This window comes from Saimiri boliviensis, chromosome 12, assembly GCF_048565385.1.
Source record: "Saimiri boliviensis isolate mSaiBol1 chromosome 12, mSaiBol1.pri, whole genome shotgun sequence".
NCBI lineage: Eukaryota > Metazoa > Chordata > Mammalia > Primates > Cebidae > Saimiri > Saimiri boliviensis.
In genome coordinates, this window is record NC_133460.1 from 87,220,757 (window position 1) to 87,239,445 (window position 18,689).

An 18,689-nucleotide genomic window follows, 5' to 3' on the forward strand; every position below is an offset into this window, starting at 1 on the left:
ACAGGCAAGACCATTCAAGACAAAGGCATAGGCAAGGACTTCATGACCAAAACACAAAAAGCATTGGCAACAAAAGCCAAAATAGACAAATGGGACCTAATCAAACTCCACAGCTTCTGCACTGCAAAAGAAACAATCATTAGAGTGAACTGGCAACCGACAGAATGGGAAAAAATTTTTGTAATCTACCCATCTGACAAAGGGCTGATATCCAGAATCTACAAAGAACTAAAACAGATTTATAAGGAAAAAAAAACAAGCCCATTCAAAAGTGGGTGAAGGATAAGAACAGACACTTTACAAAAGAAGACATACATGAGGCCAACAAACATATGAAAAAATGCTCATCATCACTGGTCATTAAGAAATGCAAATCAAAACTACATTGAGATACCATCTCACGACAGTTAGAATGGCAATCATTAAAAAATCTGGAAACAACAGATGCTGGAGAGGATGTGGAGATATAGGAACACTTTTACACTGTTGGTGGAAGTATAAATTAGTTCAACCATTGTGGAAGACAGTGTGGCGATTCCTCAAGAACTAGAAATAGAAATTCCATTTGACCCAGCAATCCCATTACTGGGTATATGTCTAAAGGATTATAAATCGTTCTATTATAAGGACACATACACACAAATGTTCATTGCAGCACTGTTTACAATAGCAAAGACCTGGAACCAACTCAAATGCCCATCAGTGATAGACGACAAGGAAAATGTGGCACATATACACTATGGAATACTATGCAGCCATCAAAAACAATGAGTTTGTGTCCTTTGTAGGGACATAAATGAACCTGGAAACCATCATTCTCAGCAAACTGACACAAGAACAGAAAATCAAACACCGCATGTTCTCACTCATAGGTGGGTGTTGAACAGTGAGAACACATGGACACAGGGAGGGGAGCATCACACACTGGGGTCTGTGCGGGGGAAGGGGGGAATAGGGGAGGGACAGCGGAGGGTGGGGAGTTGGGGAGAGATAGCATGGGGAGAAATGCCATATATAGGTGATGGGGAGGAAGGCAGCACATCACACTGTCATGTGTGTACTATTCAAGAATCTTGCATTTTCTTCACATGTACCCCAAAACCTAAAATGCAATTTAAAAAAAAAAGAACTCTTGAAGAATGTATTTGTAAGAACTCTTGAAGAATTTCTCAGTGTTTCAAAGGCAGCACTATTTTACAAACAATAACTTTTCTTCTGCATCCTCTCTCCTTAAATTTTGCTAACTTATTATATCCGGGACAGTCCAACTTCCAACCACCATGACTGGAGCTGGATGTCGGGGAGGTAGGGATGGGATGATGGCCAATTGGAGGAGCCAGTTAGATTCTGTGTGCCTGTTCAGTGCCCCCCAAGTTTTTAGAGTTCTTGCCGGGAGTTGTTTGTTAATGGGGAATGAGACATGGAGGAATGAAATCTTTCTCCCGAGTAAGCAAGATGTAGAATCTGTAACTAGCATTTTTTGTAGGGAAGGGGAGGGAGAGACTCCTTTTGCTACCCTGGAGTGGTATGTCCCTTCCAGTGAATGTGCCAACCAACATAGAAGTCTGGGGTAGCTGAGGGAGATTTCTCCTGGTACTTGGGGGAAAGCTCCGAGGAGGGAAGAAAATAGAAATTGTCTACGCAGCCCTTACCTGGAACGGCGTTCTTTTAGACGCTGGGTTGGGGGAACCTCTGCTGTGTGGTTTAAGTGGAGGTCTCTGGGATTTTCGTCCTGACTTTTCAATGAAGTTACCTTGGGGAGGAAGAGAGAGGAAGCCAGCTCCTGTAACTGCTGGAACGAACAGCTGGGCCTCCAACTAAGGCATTATTAGCATTTGAAAACCCCTCTGAAGGGGCCCAGAGCTTCCCGGGGTGGGCGCTGGGGCCTGAGTGCTGAGACCCCACAGTGGCTCCAACAGAATGGGGCTGAGTTTCCAGGGCATAAAGACCAGACCGGACTCAAGAATGAACGCATTGTGGCTTTGTCCCAGGCTTGAGAACTGTGACCAAGGCTCTTTCATGGTTAAGAAAGACCGTTTCTTGGCCACAGAAGAGCTCATAAGTCTGGTTCCTTCACAGGCAGAGCTGTGGAAGACCCTGTCCCTTGCTAGAAGGTTCTTTTAGTGTCTTGCTCTGCAAGCATTTCTGATGGAAGTTGTGCTTTCTGCTTCCTGCTTTAACTCAGGAGTACCTTTGGCCAAAGCCAAATCACACATCTCATGATCACACATGCTCAGGGTGGAACATGTTGGTCCTAGAGCAGTACCAACTCCCTCTTCCTGCCTTAGAGTCCTCCTCTCCCAACTGCCTAAATTAACCCCCTTCCCAAGTTACGAAGCCTGCACAAAGTGCTTTTTGGTCATTCTGGTTTAAACAGTTTGGGTTTGCACAGTATTTTTAAAGCATGTTAATTCTGGTTAAAATGTCAAAGGTCGGCCGGGCGCGGTGGCTCAAGCCTGTAATCCCAGCACTTTGGGAGGCCGAGGCGGGTGGATCACGAGGTCAAGAGATCGAGACCATCCTGGTCAACATGGTGAAACCCCGTCTCTACTAAAAGGTGCAAAAAATTAGCTGGGCATGGTGGCACGTGCCTGTAATTCCAGCTACTCAGGAGGCTGAGGCAGGAGAATTGACTGAACCCAGGAGGCGGAGGTTGCGGTGAGCCGAGATCGCGCCATTGCACTCCAGCCTGGGTAACAAGAGTGAAACTCTGTCTCAAAAAAAAAAAAAATGTCAAAGGTCATGGCTCCAAATCTTTCCAGTCTTCCTGTTTCTAGCCTAAATAAATCCCCATCCAGTTTAGGGTATGTTTCCAGACATCAATCAATAGGGATGCAAAACTCCAGGGAACTGGCCTGTTTCTTAAACCAGGAGCAATGGTGCCACCTACTGGGCACTTGCTGGTAGCTACAGGCTCTATGGCCAGTTACGTTTCCTGGTGACTTGGGTGGGAGTATCTGTACTGTATTCCAGTACACGAGTCATAACACACAGTAGTAGAAAGCACACTTAGTAGGCACGCTATTTCCTGCTAACAGGCTTGGATATTGTGTTTGGGAAAACTCCCCAGGGTCACAACTAGTTAGGGACGGAGCCAAATAGAAACAGGGCCCTCCCAACGCCAAAGTTCAGCACTATGCCAGGGTTTGCCAAAACCAGCAGGCGAGTTCAGCTGGTAACTGCACAAGAGTGGTAACTGGTAGCATGAATAGTGAGGCCACTTTTCTCTCTTCAGTTCTCTCTCTTTTTTTTTTTTTTTTTAAAGATGGGGACTTATTATGTTGCCCAGGCTGGTTTCGAACTCCTGGGCTCAAGCAATCCTCTCGTTGGGCCTCCCAAAGTGCTAGAATTACAGGCATGAGCCACCATGCTTGGCCCAGTTCATTTTCTCTCAGTCTTAGTGATTTTGTCTTAGCTCGATATGACTCTTTAAACCTTGAACAGCTCTTTGACTCTGGTTTCTTTCAGTTTTTAAACAATGTTAAATGGGCAACAATATCAGCTAGAAATTAATAACATTTTATTATCATAGTATCCTGAAGTTATCAAATTGTCTTCCACTTAATGGTAAGCAACAGTAATTTTCCATTTATTTTTCTTATTTAGTATAGTGATATGAAGTTACCTTTTCAGAGTAAGTTTGTTTAGGTTTTAAAAAAAGTCAATTTTAGGAGAAAAATACAGGTAAGTAATGGTACAGATGGTACACAGATATGGCAAACATCCTGATGGGTATTGTGGATGACCCCAGAGTCTGGGAAGTGTTGGGCTGTGCCCATCATCACTGACATACTGTGAGACCTTGTGCAATCTCAAGCATCCTTTCCTCATTTGTAGAAAAGAACATGCTGATAGGTGATTGTTAGGTCATGTAGACATATACAGTGCTGTGATGTGTCAACATTATGGATCAGGTTTCTCCCAGGCCAGGCTGCTGAGCTTGGGGTGGTGGGAACAAGGAATTTAGAGGCTTGGCCTTGCTTCCCCTACTTTGTCTCTGCCCCAAGATTCCTTCCTTTTGCCTGCTATATCCTGTTTTTTCATGACAGATTTATTGAGATACGATTCACATACCATGTAACTGACAGTTGTGAAATCATCACCATAAAAAAAGAACCCCCTATTGATCACTCCCTATTCCCTCCAAACATCACAGCCTTGGACAACCACTAATCTCTCTGTTTCCATAGATTTGCCTATTCTGGACATTCCATATAGATGGAATCATGTAACATAAGGTCTTTTATGACTGGCTTTTTCACTTAGCATAATGTCTTTAGGATTCATGTTGTAGTATATATTAGTATTGATTACTTTGTATTGCCAGATAATACTTGTAATTGCTATCATTTTTATTTTAAACATTCTAGTGAGTATGAAGTGGTGGTGTCTCATTGTGGGTTTTTTCTTTTCTTTTGTTTTTTGAGACAGGGTCTCACTCTGTCGCCCAGGCTGGAGTATAATGGTGTGACCAGAGCTCACTGCAGCCTCCAGATCCTGGGCTCAAACAATCCTCCCACCTCAACCTCCTGAGTAGCTGGGACTACAGGTGTAGGCCACCACATCCAGCTAAATTTTTTTGTTGTTTGTATTTTTGGTAGAGATGGGGTTTTGCCATGTTTGCCCAGGCTGGTCTCAAACTCCTGGCCTCAAGCAATCCTCCCACCTTGGAAAGCCACTGGACTGGCCTCGTTGTGGTTTTGATTTGCATTCCCCTGATGGTAGGGCCTTTTTATGTGCTTATTAGCTATTTGTATATCTTTGGGTTTTTTTCCCAACCAAGTCTTGCTCTGTCCACAGGCTGGAGTGCAATGGCACAATCTTGGCTCACTGCAACCTCTGCCTTCTGGGTTCAAGCAATTCTCTTGCCCCAGCCTCCCTAGTAGCTGGGATTACAGGCTCATGCCACCACGCCTGGCCAATTTTTTTGTATTTTTAGTAGAGATGGGGTTTCACCATGTTGCCCAGGCTGGTCTTGAACTCCTGACCTCAGGTGATCTGCCCGCCTTGGCCTCCCAAAGTGTTGGGATTACAGGCATGAGCCACCACACCTGGCCTTTTATTTCTTGCCTAATTGTCCCAGCTTGCAACTCTAATACAGTGTTGAATAGAAATGGTGAGAGTAGGCATCTCTGTCATGTTCCTGATCTTAGAGGAACTGAATTAGTTCAGTCACTCACTATCAATCAAGTATGATGTTAGCTGTGGGGTTTTTTTGTTAATGCCCTTTATCAAGATGAGCAAATTACATCTATTCCAAGTCTGAGTATTTTTATCATGAAAAGGATCTTGTCAAATGCTTTTTCTGTGTCTACTGACATAATCATGTAGTGGTTTTTTTTATAACCTCTATTCTGTTGATATATTACATTGATTTCCTTATGTATAACTAACCTTGCATTTCTGGGATAAATTCTACTTGGTCATTGTGTATAACCCTTTCTAAATGTTGCTGGGTTCTGTTTACTGTTATTTTGTTGAGGATTTTGTTTTTATATGCATAAAGTATATTGGTCTATAGTTTTTTTTCTCCCTTGTCTTACCTTTGCTTTTGATATCAGAGTAGTATTGTTTTCATACAATGAATTAGAAAGTATTTCTTCTTTTATTTTTTGGAAGAGTTTGCAAAAAGTTGATATTAATTCTTCTCTAAATGTTTAGCAGAATTTACCAGTAGTCATCTGGTGGTCCTGGACTGTGAGTATGTGTGTATGTTGCTAGGGGGGTTAATTACTTATTCAGTCCTTTCACCTGTTGCATTGTTTCTTGCTTGTAGAACATGTAGGCTACTTGTAGAAACACACTTACATAAAAGGAGAGGGATTCTGGGAAGAGTGGGCTTAGCAGGAATTTGGAAATTTAGGAGTTTCCAGTTGGCTCTACCTGGAGCTGTGCCTTCTCCCCTCCCCTGTATTATCACATCTCAGAGGAAGTAATCTTCCGTCTCTTGCCTGAATGAACACCATTGAGGTTAGAATCAATAACCTGAGCTGTATCTTGGATGGAAAAGATTGTGTGTGTGTGTGTGTGTGTGTGTGTGTGTGTGTGTGTGTGTGTGTGTTCTGCCTTACCTTAAATATTGAAAAAAGTGAAGGTACCTCAACTGTTGAGATTCCCAGATCATGAATGACGGACCACAGTGAACTCTGGAATAGCCATTTAAAGAATGACAAGCCTGTAACCTGTAATCCCAGCACTTTGGGAGGCCGAGGCAGGTGGATCACGAGGTCGAGAGATCGAGACCAACCTGGTCAACATGGTGAAACCCCGTCTCTACTAAAAATATAAAAAATTAGCTTGGCATGGTGGTGTGTGCCTGTAATCCCAGCTACTCAGGAGGCGGAGGCAGGAGAATTGCCTGAACCCAGGAGGCGGAGGTTGCGGTGAGCCGAGATCGCGCCATTGAACTCCAGCCTGGGTAACAAGAGCAAAAAACTCCGTCTCAAAAAAAAAAAAAAAAAAAAAAAAAAGAATGAGACAGCTCTCTATGTGCTGGTAAGAAGTGAGCTCATGCTCACTTCAGCAGCACATATACTAAAATTGGAACAATACAAAGATTAGCATGGCCCTTGCGCAAGGATGACATGCAAATTCGTGAAGCATTCCGTATTTTTTTTAAAAAAGAAGTGATCTCTAAGATATGTAATTAAGTGAAATCTGCATAATAGTGTGCTTCCATTTGTGTAAGGACAAAACATGGATGGCAGCCTGTGGACACATAGGCTGGTAATGCAGAGCACCTTGGCACCCACAATGAGAGTCAGAGCTGGTGGGAGACGTAATACCCCGTGGGGTTGTTTTCCCTTGCAGTTATGTGGTCTTAAACAAAATGCTTTCTAAAGTAATGGGCATGTGTGACATGCAGTGGTGTGCCTGTGAGTAGGCTGTGCCCTCATGCCAATAGCTACCCCTTGGCAGAATCTGAACATCTCAGAGACGTGGCCTGAGGACCCTCGTGAGTTGTCTTGGCCACGGTGTGGGAGGCACTATCTAGACTTTCATTTACCTGAAGTTTAGTGTTCCTCAGGAATTCCTTCGTCTACCTGTGGGAAACTGGTGACAGACCTCAAAGGCCCTCCAAGGTTGGATGTTTCCTTCTGAGCGCGGTTTCAGCAACACAGAAATCCTGGTCTGTTTCTCCAAGGCAAAGGGCTTTCATTACCCTGTTGCCTCCCTGTGGACTTCTGGCCAGGTGTCCCCACAGTAAAGCACTTTATTCTTACTTGGCAGATCCAACCATGGCTCCTACCTCCCACCATGAGTCAGGGTGTTCGGGAAGTGAAGCAGATGCCAGAAGTCTTTTGGGCTTCCCAGGCCAAGAGAGCTTCCACACTAATAGCCAGTCCTTTTCCATTTAAGGTTGACAGAATTGGCAAGCAGGAACAATTTGGGTTTTTGGAAATATCCACAAACTCTTCGCTTCCATCCACCCGGAGTGAATGCTTCTCTTCCTTCACAGGGGCTACCCTAAGAGGCTGGGAAGCCTCCCAGCTTGGGCTAGTGAGATCCCAGGCCACATTCTAGGCCTGGATCTGGGACCTCCAACACTGAGGATCCTTGTGTCTCTCCCACAGAGAACACCTTCTGCAGTGGGGACCATGTGTCCTGGCACAGCCCTTTGGATAACAGTGAGTCGAGAATTCAGCACATGCTGCTGACAGAGGACCCACAGATGCAGCCCGTGCAGACACCCTTTGGGGTAGTTACCTTCCTCCAGGTAAGGCACAGGTTAGACGTTGACTCAAGCCTTCCTGTGGGAAAGGTCCTGGCAGGACAGGGATGCTTGAAGAGGGGGAGTGAAGGGAGGGGCAGTTTCTTTTGGCCTCCTCCTGATTTCTGTTTCCTCTGATGGTTTATCAGGTAGATTTAGATGGTCCAATTTAACCTGCTGAGATGGGAGAAGTGGGGAGGGGAGGAAGCCATTTGGGTGGAAGAGAATGGCTGTAGCTGAGGGAGTAACAGGGGTGGGAGGTATTCTGTGAACAGTGAAGACCCAGTCTCGGGAACAGGACTTTACAGCAGGAAGCCAGCTCTAGGTCGTACTTGCTGTCTCTCAGAAGCTGTGGGAACCTGCCCAGCTTTGACCAGTGCTTATTTTTGGTCACAACAAAGTCTATGTGAAAGTTCCACTGGTTCCCTTGATATTTACACCAAGGCCTAGCCCCTAAGAAGGAAGGGAGGAGTTTCTCTGCAAGTGCTGGAACCTATTGGTCACGGTTCCAAGACTGATAGGTCTCAAAGTCTCTTGTTTACATTCCCATGACACCGGAATGGGTAGGAACAGCTCCCTGAACCTCCCCTACTTCCAGAAACATGGCCTGAGGATCCATCTTGAGTTGCTCAGGCCTTGGTTTTCTCTGCAGCCAAGAGCTAGACTTGGTGTCACCCAGACACAGCAAGGGCAAGGGTCAGGCCTCAGGGCCTGCCTGTGGACCCATCTATTTCCCAGCCAGGGAGCCACGCCCTCCTGAGGGAACCATCCCATCTTGGATGCACCAGCTCCTGAGCACAGATCCTGTGTGTGGTCTCCCAACTAGAGGTGACTCAGAGAACCTGGGTAGCTGACCTTCTTGGGATGGTGGCCAGCCATTAACACACAGTGGCCTTCTGTCCTGGGCCTTAGATCGTTGGTGTCTGCACTGAGGAGCTACACTCAGCCCAGCAGTGGAACGGGCAGGGCATCCTGGAGCTGCTGCGGACAGTACCTGTGTGAGTACTCATGCAAGGTGGGAGCCTTGCTTCCTGGGCCTGGGGGTGGGAGTCCCTCTGTCACCCTCCATGTGGGGCTCCCTTTTGCGTTATTATTTCAAGCCCTGGTTTTTCATATCAGGGCTTTCTGACGACTCACTCCCTGACAGTCCCTTACCACAAACTATTCCCCTGTGTCCTGGGCCTAGGGCAGCAAACAGGTCAGGCTGTAGGCCCAGCCCATCAACCCCAGACCCTCAGTTACCATCGTGTTCCCTTTCCTTGTCCACAGCGCTGGAGGCCCCTGGCTGATAACTGACATGCGGAGGGGAGAGACCATATTTGAGATCGATCCACACCTGCAAGTATGTCTTGAGTGAGGAAAACCTTTCTAGCACCCTGTGCCTAGGCCTCTTCCAAATAACACTGGCTTTCATCCTGGGAAAACGGAGGAGCTTTATGTGTGAGTGAGTAGAAATATGGCATCATTTGGAACTTGTCCTCTGAATTCTGTAGAGCACATAGGAAGCAGAAATTTCAGCCTAGGAAAGCTAGTCCTCAGACATATATGTATTTTTGCACTTTAAAAGGGTGATTTTATTGTATGTAAAATATATATTGGCTTGAAAAATTAGATTACCAGCAATAAAAGATAAATATAGTGGATATTGCTTGCTTGCAGTATTCATTCACCTGCCTCCTAGACTCTCAGGGAGCCACCATGGCCACTACCACTCTGTACCAGACAGTAGTATAGGTGATACTGACTCCATGGCCCACCTGCAGGAGTGAGCACTGATTGGTTAACGATCTCATCCCTCTTTTCGCCGCATTTTCTGTCTTGGGACAGTCAGATGCAGAGCTCCTACACTGGAAAGGTTGGAACCCTAGACATACAGTCTGGCAGCTGCCCATTCCCTGTGGCCTACCTAGACAGTGTTTTAGTGTCATCTTTACTGTTTTAGAAGCATTCCTTTAGCATGCAGGTGAATTTTGAAAGCCACAAAAATGTAACTACCTTTTTCTTTTTTCTTTTTTTTGAGACGGAGTTTTGCTCTTGTTACCCAGGCTGGAGTGCAATGGCGCGATCTTGGCTCACCGCAACCTCTGCCTCCTGGGTTCAGGCAATTCTCCTGCCTCAGCCTCCTAAGTAGCTGGGATTACAGGCACACGCCACCACGCCCAGCTAGTTTTTTGTATTTTTAGTAGAGACGGGGTTTCACCATGTTGACCAGGATGGTCTCGATCTCTCGACCTCGTGATCCACCCGCCTCGGCCTCCCAAAGTGCTGGGATTACAGGCTTGCGCCACCGCGCCCGGCCTCTTTTTCTTTTCTTTTCTATTTTCTTTCTTCTTTTTTTTTTTTTTTTTTTTTGAGATGGAGTTTCGCTCTTGTTGCCCAGACTAGAGTGCAGTGGCACGATCTCGGCTCACTGCAACCTCTGCCTTCTGGGTTCAAGCAATTCTCCTGCCTCAGCCTCCCGAGTAGCTGGGATTACAAGTGCCTGCCACCATGCCCAACTAGTTTTTGTATTTTTAGTAGAAACGGAGTTTCACCATGTTGACCAGGCTGGTCTTGAACTCCTAACCTCAGATGATCCACCTGCCTCGGCCCCCTAAAGTGCTGGGATTGCTGGTATGAGCCACCGTGCCTGGCCCATTAACTGCCTTTTTTATGGGCTTCTCTTGAAGCAGGAGCCACAGACAGCTAATGATGTGCCTGCCACGTGTCTGGCCCGATCGACTCCCCTGACCAAATGCGGGTCATTGCCATCTCTAAACCTTTCATTTTTCTGTTGAAAAATCTGGTAGGCCACAGGCAGCTGCCAGGAGTTCCGTATGTTAGAGCAAGAGAGAGGTGGCAGATGGACATGTAACCAGCAGCCCCTGAGTTCTTCACTGTAGACTTGTGAGTTCTTGGGCATAAATCTTCTTCATTCACAGATGATGCTCCTCTGTTTTCCTAGTGCCTTTAACACTGAACATTTCAAACTGCTGCCAGGATCCTCTGTTCTCTCTACTTTAAACTTGGTTTCCTTGTGTCTTCTGCATATTCAAGAACCAGGAACGCTATGTTTCCCTAGGTCCTTGTCCTGTAGCCGCACTGGGATCCATCGTGGGGCACTGTGAGCCATTGTTCGGTCTGTCATAAGTGCCAAGTACTAAAAAAGAACCTGGTTCTTGCACTGGTAGGGTAAGCATCCATCCTTCCATGCCAAGAGCTGTTCTCCTTCCTAGTCGGCAGACTCCCTTGAGAGTAGCTGGCAGGACCTGGAGCACCTAGCGGTCTTTAAAAGCAAGCCGGGATCCCACAGGGAGAAAGGACAGCTTTCTTTCCTGGCGGTGCTGTGCACCAAGTGTAAACTCCTCTGTGTTCACTGTGCCTTTCTGGGGTCTGCTTGCTATCAGTCCACTTAGAGCTGGCATATGTTCCTGTGATCCGAGCCCCGCACTAACAAGCTGTGTGCCCAAACAAGTCCCTCACCTTTCTGAGTCTTAGCTTTTTCTTTTTACTTATAAAGTAAATGGGCTGGACACATTGAGCCAAGAATTGTCTATCTGCAACTCGACCTGAGTGAGGGACCCCAGGGCAGCCAGTGGAGAGGGAAGAAGCTCAGATTATCCCCTGAGCACATTAGGGTATACACGCTTCGCCCAGAGTACACAGAGCGTTTCCCTGCTTAGCCTCTTCCTGCGTGGAACCTCCAGCTTTGCCCAGGCCAGTGTTAGCACTTGGAAGGAGGAGATAACTGATGGGAAGGAGGCGTCTAGGGCAGAGTCACTTGCTGAGTGGTCCCAGAAAATAAGGACAGTATCTGTGCTTCCCCCAGATGGGCTCCCAGGCTGTCCAGCAGGCCAGTGTGGTACCCATGGAGCCGGGAAGCACAGATTCTTGTTGAGGTGCTCAGTCACAGGCTTTATTTGGTCCACATGGGCATAGAGCCTTCCAGATGACTTTTAATTCAAGGCCCAGCATCACAGAACTGATTGACCAGAAAATCCAGAAATGTTTTGAGTACAACTCTTCTCTGAGGCCATTTGGAGAGTGTTTGGACTCAGCAATACCAAGGCCTGTACAAAGGCAGGGTCTCGGTATGGAAAGGGCATCTGCAGATAGTCACTGCACGCCAGGCCACCATTTCAGTCTAAGAAATAGGAAGCAATCTCCATCCAGAGTCCTTTGCCAAACAAGGGAACCAATGCAGCTGGGGGAAGTTCAGCCTTCTGCTCTCCGGTGGCTCTTCCTTGTGTGACCACACCCTCTAGCTGTTAAAAGGAGAAACTGCAGGTGCGCCCTCTTGGCTGTGGCAGGCTTCCACCCTGTCTTCTACAGTAGTGACTGGGAGGTTCTAGCTGGAAGAGTGGGAGGAAAGGAAGGATCATACCTCTCCTCAGAGGAGCAGGTTCTCTCATGGCCACATCAGCTTGACCAGTCAGTCCGGCGGGGACAGGTTTGGGCTCTGAAACAGGTAGAGACCATTGTACTGGAAGGTTGGTAGTAGAGGAGATGCTTCGCTTGGGATTTGGATTCCTCCTGGCTTCCTCTAATCCCTGGTGCCCCTGGAGGAGTTCAAGAGCTGGCAGAGACTATCACGCATTGGTAACCAGGGCAGAACAAGGTCAGAGACCCTGCTCTTCCAGCATCTGTCCTGTGCTCAGCACCATAAGGGCTCAGTAAATACTGAGTGGTGGCTGAAAGGATGGTGACCTTGGGCCACCAGTTCTCTGAAAGAACTCTGGCTCTTTGGCTCTTTTCAAGCAGGAGAGAGTTGACAAAGGCATTGAGACAGACGGCTCCAACCTGAGTGGTGTCAGTGCCAAATGTGCCTGGGACGACCTGAGCCGCCCCCCCGAGGATGACGAGGACAGCCGGAGCATCTGCATCGGCACACAGCCCCGGCGGCTCTCTGGCAAAGGTGGGAGCCATCACCCAGCCTTCTCCTAGCCTTTCTCCTTCCTTTTCCCCAGGCCTGGTTTCCAGGCTCTCTAGGATGGGTCTCTAACAAAAACAACCCATTCAATGGTTTATTTCCTGGCATGATTTAAACAGCAAGTGAAGTCTTCCAGCAGGGTGGAATTAAGGGAGCTTTATTGGCCCATTTCTAGCTGTGTTTCCTGTGTGTATTTCAAATGCATCACCAGCAGGCACCATTGTGTTTTAGATTTGCCCCTTGCAATCTGAGGTCATGGAGGTGAGTGGAAGCCTTAGAACAGTTACAGGAAAAGTCCATAGTCCACCCAAGTGCAAGAGAACAAGTGTCGGCCACCCACGGAATTGACACAGGGCCCAGCTCTGGCCTGAAGGACATGCCAGATTCAAGGCTCACTCTGGCCTCGAGCCCTCCCAGGCCTTCGACAAGAGAGGTCTGAGTATGAGGCCAGCTTGTAAATTGCCCCACCTCCTGTCATACAGGTACAGGGTTAGGCGCTGTGGGCAGGGCCTCTGCACTGCGTTCCGGATGGGGTCTTGGGGAAGGAGGATGTGGCTGTCCTGTTGGAATCTCCCTATGCTGACCTTGGCTACAGAAACAGTTGTGGTTTTTAGCAGAGGGCGTCCCCAACTAACTGCATAGGAAAAGCAGCCACTTACATATACACGTGTTGACAGCTTCTTTGTCTACTTCCTTTCTTCATTCTTCCATCTTTTATTTTTTGAAGAATGTCTACAGCCCTGAATAAAATACACCTACGATAACTTATAAAAGGTTTTTGTTCATTCTGTAAAGGACAGACTTAAACCCCTAGTGCAAATATTTGAGCCCCTTTCTTTTTTTTTTTTTTTTTTTTTTCCTTTTTTCTTTGAGACGGGTCTCTGTTGCTCAGGCTGCAGTACAGTGGCTTGATCTTGGCTCACTGCAACCTCCGCTTCGCAGGCTGAAGCCATTCTCCAGCCTCAGTGTCCCAAGTAGCTGGGACTACAGATGTACGCCACCGACGCCCGGTTAATGTTTGTATTTTTTGTAGAGTCGGCGTTTTGCCAAGTTGCCCAGGCTGGTCTTAAACTCCTGAGCTCAAAACAATCCACCCGCCTTAGCCTCCCAAAGTGCTAGGATTACAGATGTGAGCCACCACACCCGACCAAGCCCTTTCTTTCCTTCCCGTTTGTTCTAATGGTATGCCAAGCCTGTTGGAGGCTCAAAGAGAGGGTATGCAGTTATTAGAATCATTTGGTTGCTTTTGATCAAAGAGGTGATTTAAAGAGGCAGTCATAGTCTTGTCTAAAATTTCAATCATTATTGGCTGTTTTTAAAAAATTATAGAAGTAATCCATCTCACTGTAACAAGTTAAATACTTAGAAAAGTTAGTAATCATCTCCTTCCCAGTCTGAGGTCACTCTTTGAGAAACTAATTTTAATTTGCTTTTTTGTATGTGTTTACAATTTGCAGAGATAAATCTTAGATCCAAATCTCAGTATAGGGGACCAGACTAGTAAGCTTCACCCCAAAGACCAGCAAAGCACCTTGCAAAGAAATCATCCCACCAAGGGAACCCTTTCACCTCCTGGCCCTTCCCTCTCCATGGAGAGGCAGAGGTTCCTGGGTTAAGCCAAGGTGAGAGATGATCTCAGCATCTCACTGACTTGAGTACAAGGGGAAGGGGTGGCAGGGTCAGATGCTAGTTGACCACCCAGAACCCAGAGAGGTGTGTGAGAGGCAGCTGCCCACTCATGGCAGGGTGCTTGCAGCCTTAACATGCATCCATTCTCCACACAGAGACTGACCACTAGGAATTGACCATGTTAAGGGTAAACCTTGGGCCTGTGATACAGGAAGGAGAAGGGTGGGAGAGACCACCCTTCTGAACTCTAGAGGCTACCTCTGGCTTCTACAAGAATGGCACTCTTCCGGCCGGGCGCAGTGGCTCAAGCCTGTAATCCCAGCACTTTGGGAGGCCGAGGCAGGTGGATCACAAGGTCGAGAGATCGAGACCAACCCGGTCAACATGGTGAAACCCCGTCTCTACTAAAAATACAAAAAATTAGCTGGGCATGGTGGCGCATGCCTGTAATCCCAGCTACTCAGGAGGCTGAGGCAGGAGAATTGCCTGAACCCAGGAGGTGGAGGTTGCGGTGAGCCGAGATCGCACCATTGCACTCCAGCCTGGGTAACAAGAGCGAAACTCTGTCTCAAAGAAAAAAAAAAATGGCACTCTTCCAACCCAGAGCTTCTTAAGAACACGATTGTCCCCTCACAGTCTGTACTCACTCAGCACTCACATCTGGATGCCTAGAGAGTACCAGAGTGGTAGTTTTTCTTAGCACCTCTGCTAAGCCAGGTTTCAAGAGCAGGATGGGAGTTGCTGGGAGCCCACTGGGCCACTGGACAACTTAGTGGTGTTGTTGCAGACACAGAGCAGATCCGGGAGACCTTGAGGAGAGGACTCGAGATCAACAGCAAACCTGTCCTTCCACCAATCAACCCTCAGCGGCAGAACGGCCTCGCCCACGACCGGGCCCCGTAAGTTCCCCAGTGTCCCAGGGCTGGAACAAGAGGACAGTTTTGTTCTGAAGGGCCTGTCCCTGTAGATTGCATGAGAGAGAACAATGTACATAGCCCTTGCTGGATGGGCCCAGAGTCTCTAGGCTTAAGAGCAGGCATGGTCTGGGGCACACAGATCTATCTGCGGGTAATAAGTGAGGGCCTCAGAGGGGACCCAGCAGACCATGAATATAAACATCAGTAAATATTTACATGAGCCGTGTGAACAGACGGGAGGCCAGGTTGAGGTGAAATCTGACTTGGGGCCTCCCAGTCTTGTGGGAGCCCATTGTGCTGAGCACGGTTCCCTCCTTATCTCAGTCTCGGCTAGAGTTGCCCTTCCTTCCTTCCTGGAGCCTGGTCTCCGGCTGATAGCTACAACCCTGGGGGCCTCCCTCTCTGGCCAGCCCCATACTGGTTGCCTGCCTTTGAGGCCCTTCTTCCTGCCTCTCTTCCCTGGGGCCCAGGGAAGGGAAAGGAAGTCCTTTGCAGGACTCTGCTGCCTGTCCAGGGGCTCCTGTAGCCCTTAGGAGAGACTGTGGTCACCCCAGAGGTCAGATCCGCTTCCTGCCAGCCTCTCTTCCTCTGATAGAGGGGATGAGTGATGGACAGGGCTGGACCTGGGCACCCCCTTCTGCCATTAGTCCCAGGGCAGCTCTAGGGAATAGCTGCTGGCAGGAGATACCTGGGCGCTGGCAGCCCAAAGCAGGAACCTTGCCTGCCAGGGAGGAAATTGCTGTGCCTTGGGCTGAAAGCAGGGTGGCTTTCGGGGGGTCAGGGGGAGGGAGGGGGCGGGGTCAATCATCCTGCAAGACCAGGGTGATCTAGCCTTCTTCTAAGAAGTCTTTATTCCATACTTGCTGTCTGACAAGCTCAGGACCCAGGGGGCCATCTGGGGTGTGCAGGCTCTTCCTTTTAATGGCATGTGTCTGGCTGTGGATGTGATTTGTTGGAAATGGCTGCTTCTCTGGATTCTAGCTCCAGTTACTGATTGTGGTTCCCAGAAATAGTAACGCTTCATTGTGTTACAGAAAAGACAGGTCCACAGGATCTAAGGTAGTTAGGGAGGGCATCTTGGAGGAGGAAGAACATGGCATGGACCTTGAAGGCGCCTTAGAATTTTAATAAGCAGGGAAAGGAACTCAAGAGGATAGCACAGGGGAGGCTTGGCTGGTTAAAGTTGAGGCTGCCTCCTGGGACCTGACTGGAATAGAGTTACTCTGGGAACAGGGCTGTCCTGAGAGTTGAGCTCTTTGGCAAGAGCCTGGAGAAGGCTTCACCGCCACCACAGCTTTTAGCTCCGGCCTGTGGGTTTCTCCAGCCAGCTGACCTGAAGTAGCTGGCTTGAGGCATCCTGATTGTCCCCTGGCAGCAGCAGATGGCCACACTGGGTCATAGGACATATGGAAGTTCTCTACCTGTGAGTCTGGACCCTTCCCAGGGCTATACTCCTTCCCATTCCCTAAGCTTGGCTTCTCGCTTTGAACCTTGTTGGCACTGTTGGGAAGCCAGAGGTACTGCAAGGCCTATAACTTGGAGACAGTCTCAGTCCACATGGCTCTCTCCCCCTAGAAGCCTGGGGTTTCTAGGCAGAAGGGCACAGGCTCCTGCAGAGATACACCCTTCTTGTCCCTCTTGTGTATCTGGGACAGGTCTGAGATCTCACTCACTGGTGTGGGGGCACTTCCAGCTACTGCACCCCCAGACATTGCAAGGGGGCACCCGGCTCTGGGCTCCTAGACATACACATAAGCCCAGACTCAGCCCACACCCTTACTGGGCTGTAGGGTGTTGGTTCTGGTCCAAAGGCTCTTTAGACATAAGGCGAAGAGGCTGCAGCTTCTGCCCTTTGGCTTGAGTTGGCTGAGATACAGAGAGAGGGGTAGGAATAGATTTGAGGTGCCAGGAGTTGTCTCCCCTTCCTGAAGGTTTAATGCCCAGTCAGGACTGTAAAGTGCCAGGATCTGCAGTCCAAGGGGTTTAGAATGTTTCCTCTGAGGCTCTTAGTGCTGGTTACCAATTTGTCAGCAATTGGTTGAGAAATGGTTTCTCGTCCTCCTTTGCCAAGAACATTTTCCAACACACCCCTCGAGCCTGTCAGACTCAAGCTTCCTGTTAACTCAGGATCGATGATGATGGACTCAGTTCAGATCAGTGAGCTCGATGGTAATATCTGTGCTGCCCACTGTGGGACCTGACCCCGTTTCAGATACACCACATGGATTGCAACTGAGAAAGCTGACCCAAAATGTGCTGGCACCAGTGTTTGCTCCTCTCCCTGTGGGGGTGCAGCTAGCATGGGCCTTATTTTGTCTGCACATCTCATTTCCCCTTAGTCAGGACTTCTGGGCCAGGGAGCTCTGATGCATAGGTCTTTGCAGGTTTGTCTGTGGTCTGAGGAAGACAGAGCTAGATCAGAGGCTCCGAGCAGCTGATGAAGCCTGGGCATTAGCAGCCGGGTGCTGGCCTACTTGGGGGCGTCAAACACTTGCTCTTTTCACACCTCAGCAGCAGCTAACACTTTATTAGTACTTGTTCTGTGCTAGGTAATGTGCCAGCTACTATCTACCGCCATTCATTTAACTCATCCTCATAGCCACCCTGTGGCCGGTAATCTTACATATCCCCCTTTTTAATGGATGAGGTACAGAGAGGCTAATAAGTATCTTGTCCACAGTTAGAAAGGGACAGAGCTTACAGCCATCTATCAGCCATTAAAACGGGTGTAATCTTTCTTACCCCATTCTCAGAGACCCCATGTGGGACACATCAAACTATATCTCTGAGAAAATAATGACCCTTACTGGTGGAATTCATCTAACTAGTTGCAGCATGAATCGGGACCTCTCACATGGCACCGAGGACAAGGCCAAAGCCTCATATTAGAAGCATATTAGGCGCCGGGCGCGGTGGCTCAAGCCTGTAATCCCAGCACTCTGGGAGGCTGAGGCGGGTGGATCACAAGGTCAAGAGATCGAGACCATCCTGGTCAACATGGTGAAACCCCGTCTGTACTAAAAATACAGAAAATTAGCTGGGCGTGGTGGCGCGTGCCTGTAATCCCAGCTGCTCAGGAGGCTGAGACAGGAGAATTGCCTGAACCCAAGAGACAGAGGTTGCAGTGAGCCGAGATCGCGCCATTGCACTCCAGCCTGGGTACAAGAGTGAAACTCCGTCTCAAAAAAAAAAAAAAAAAAAAAAAAAAGCATATTAGGCTTATTTAACTCTAGGGGAGTTAAATAACTCCTAGGAGATGCCATGAGCCTTGGTGATTCCAAATCCCAGAAATAACAAGCTATGTCATAATTGGCTCATTTATACCAAGATTATTTTGTGACACAAGGCCTTATTTCCTTCATGTGCAGAAACAAAAACAACCCTATCTTTAGCCTCTCTACCACCTCAGGGCTATGGGATTTCTTTCCATTTTGAGGGTCTATTTCTTCCTTTCCAAAAAGGCAGGCTTCCTGGGTAACCTGCTCCTCTCCCGCTCTTTGTTGCCAGCCCTCCTCCCACTGCC

The 18,689-nt window shown here is 48.1% G+C and overlaps 1 protein-coding gene and 1 non-coding gene across 4 annotated transcripts in view; both read left to right on the forward strand.

Annotated features, from left to right (window-relative positions):
• The window catches only part of SUFU (SUFU negative regulator of hedgehog signaling), a 133,116-nt gene that overhangs the window by 79,522 nt on the left and 34,905 nt on the right, over positions 1–18,689 (forward strand). For 2 of the 3 annotated variants that reach the window (XM_039465238.2, XM_010333129.3), the window contains exons 4-8: positions 7,575–7,717; positions 8,624–8,709; positions 8,981–9,053; positions 12,452–12,605; positions 15,037–15,148. In XM_039465238.2, the coding sequence (XP_039321172.1) occupies positions 7,575–7,717; positions 8,624–8,709; positions 8,981–9,053; positions 12,452–12,605; positions 15,037–15,148 (568 nt within the window). Of the gene's footprint in view, positions 1–7,574; positions 7,718–8,623; positions 8,710–8,980; positions 9,054–12,448; positions 12,606–15,036; positions 15,149–18,689 lie in introns of all 3 variants that reach the window. The other variant, XM_010333128.3, reaches the window with a different exon arrangement.
• Positions 6,511–6,614, forward strand: LOC120362615 (U6 spliceosomal RNA). Its single transcript, XR_005578468.1, has one exon. It is a non-coding gene; the product is annotated as a U6 spliceosomal RNA (small nuclear RNA).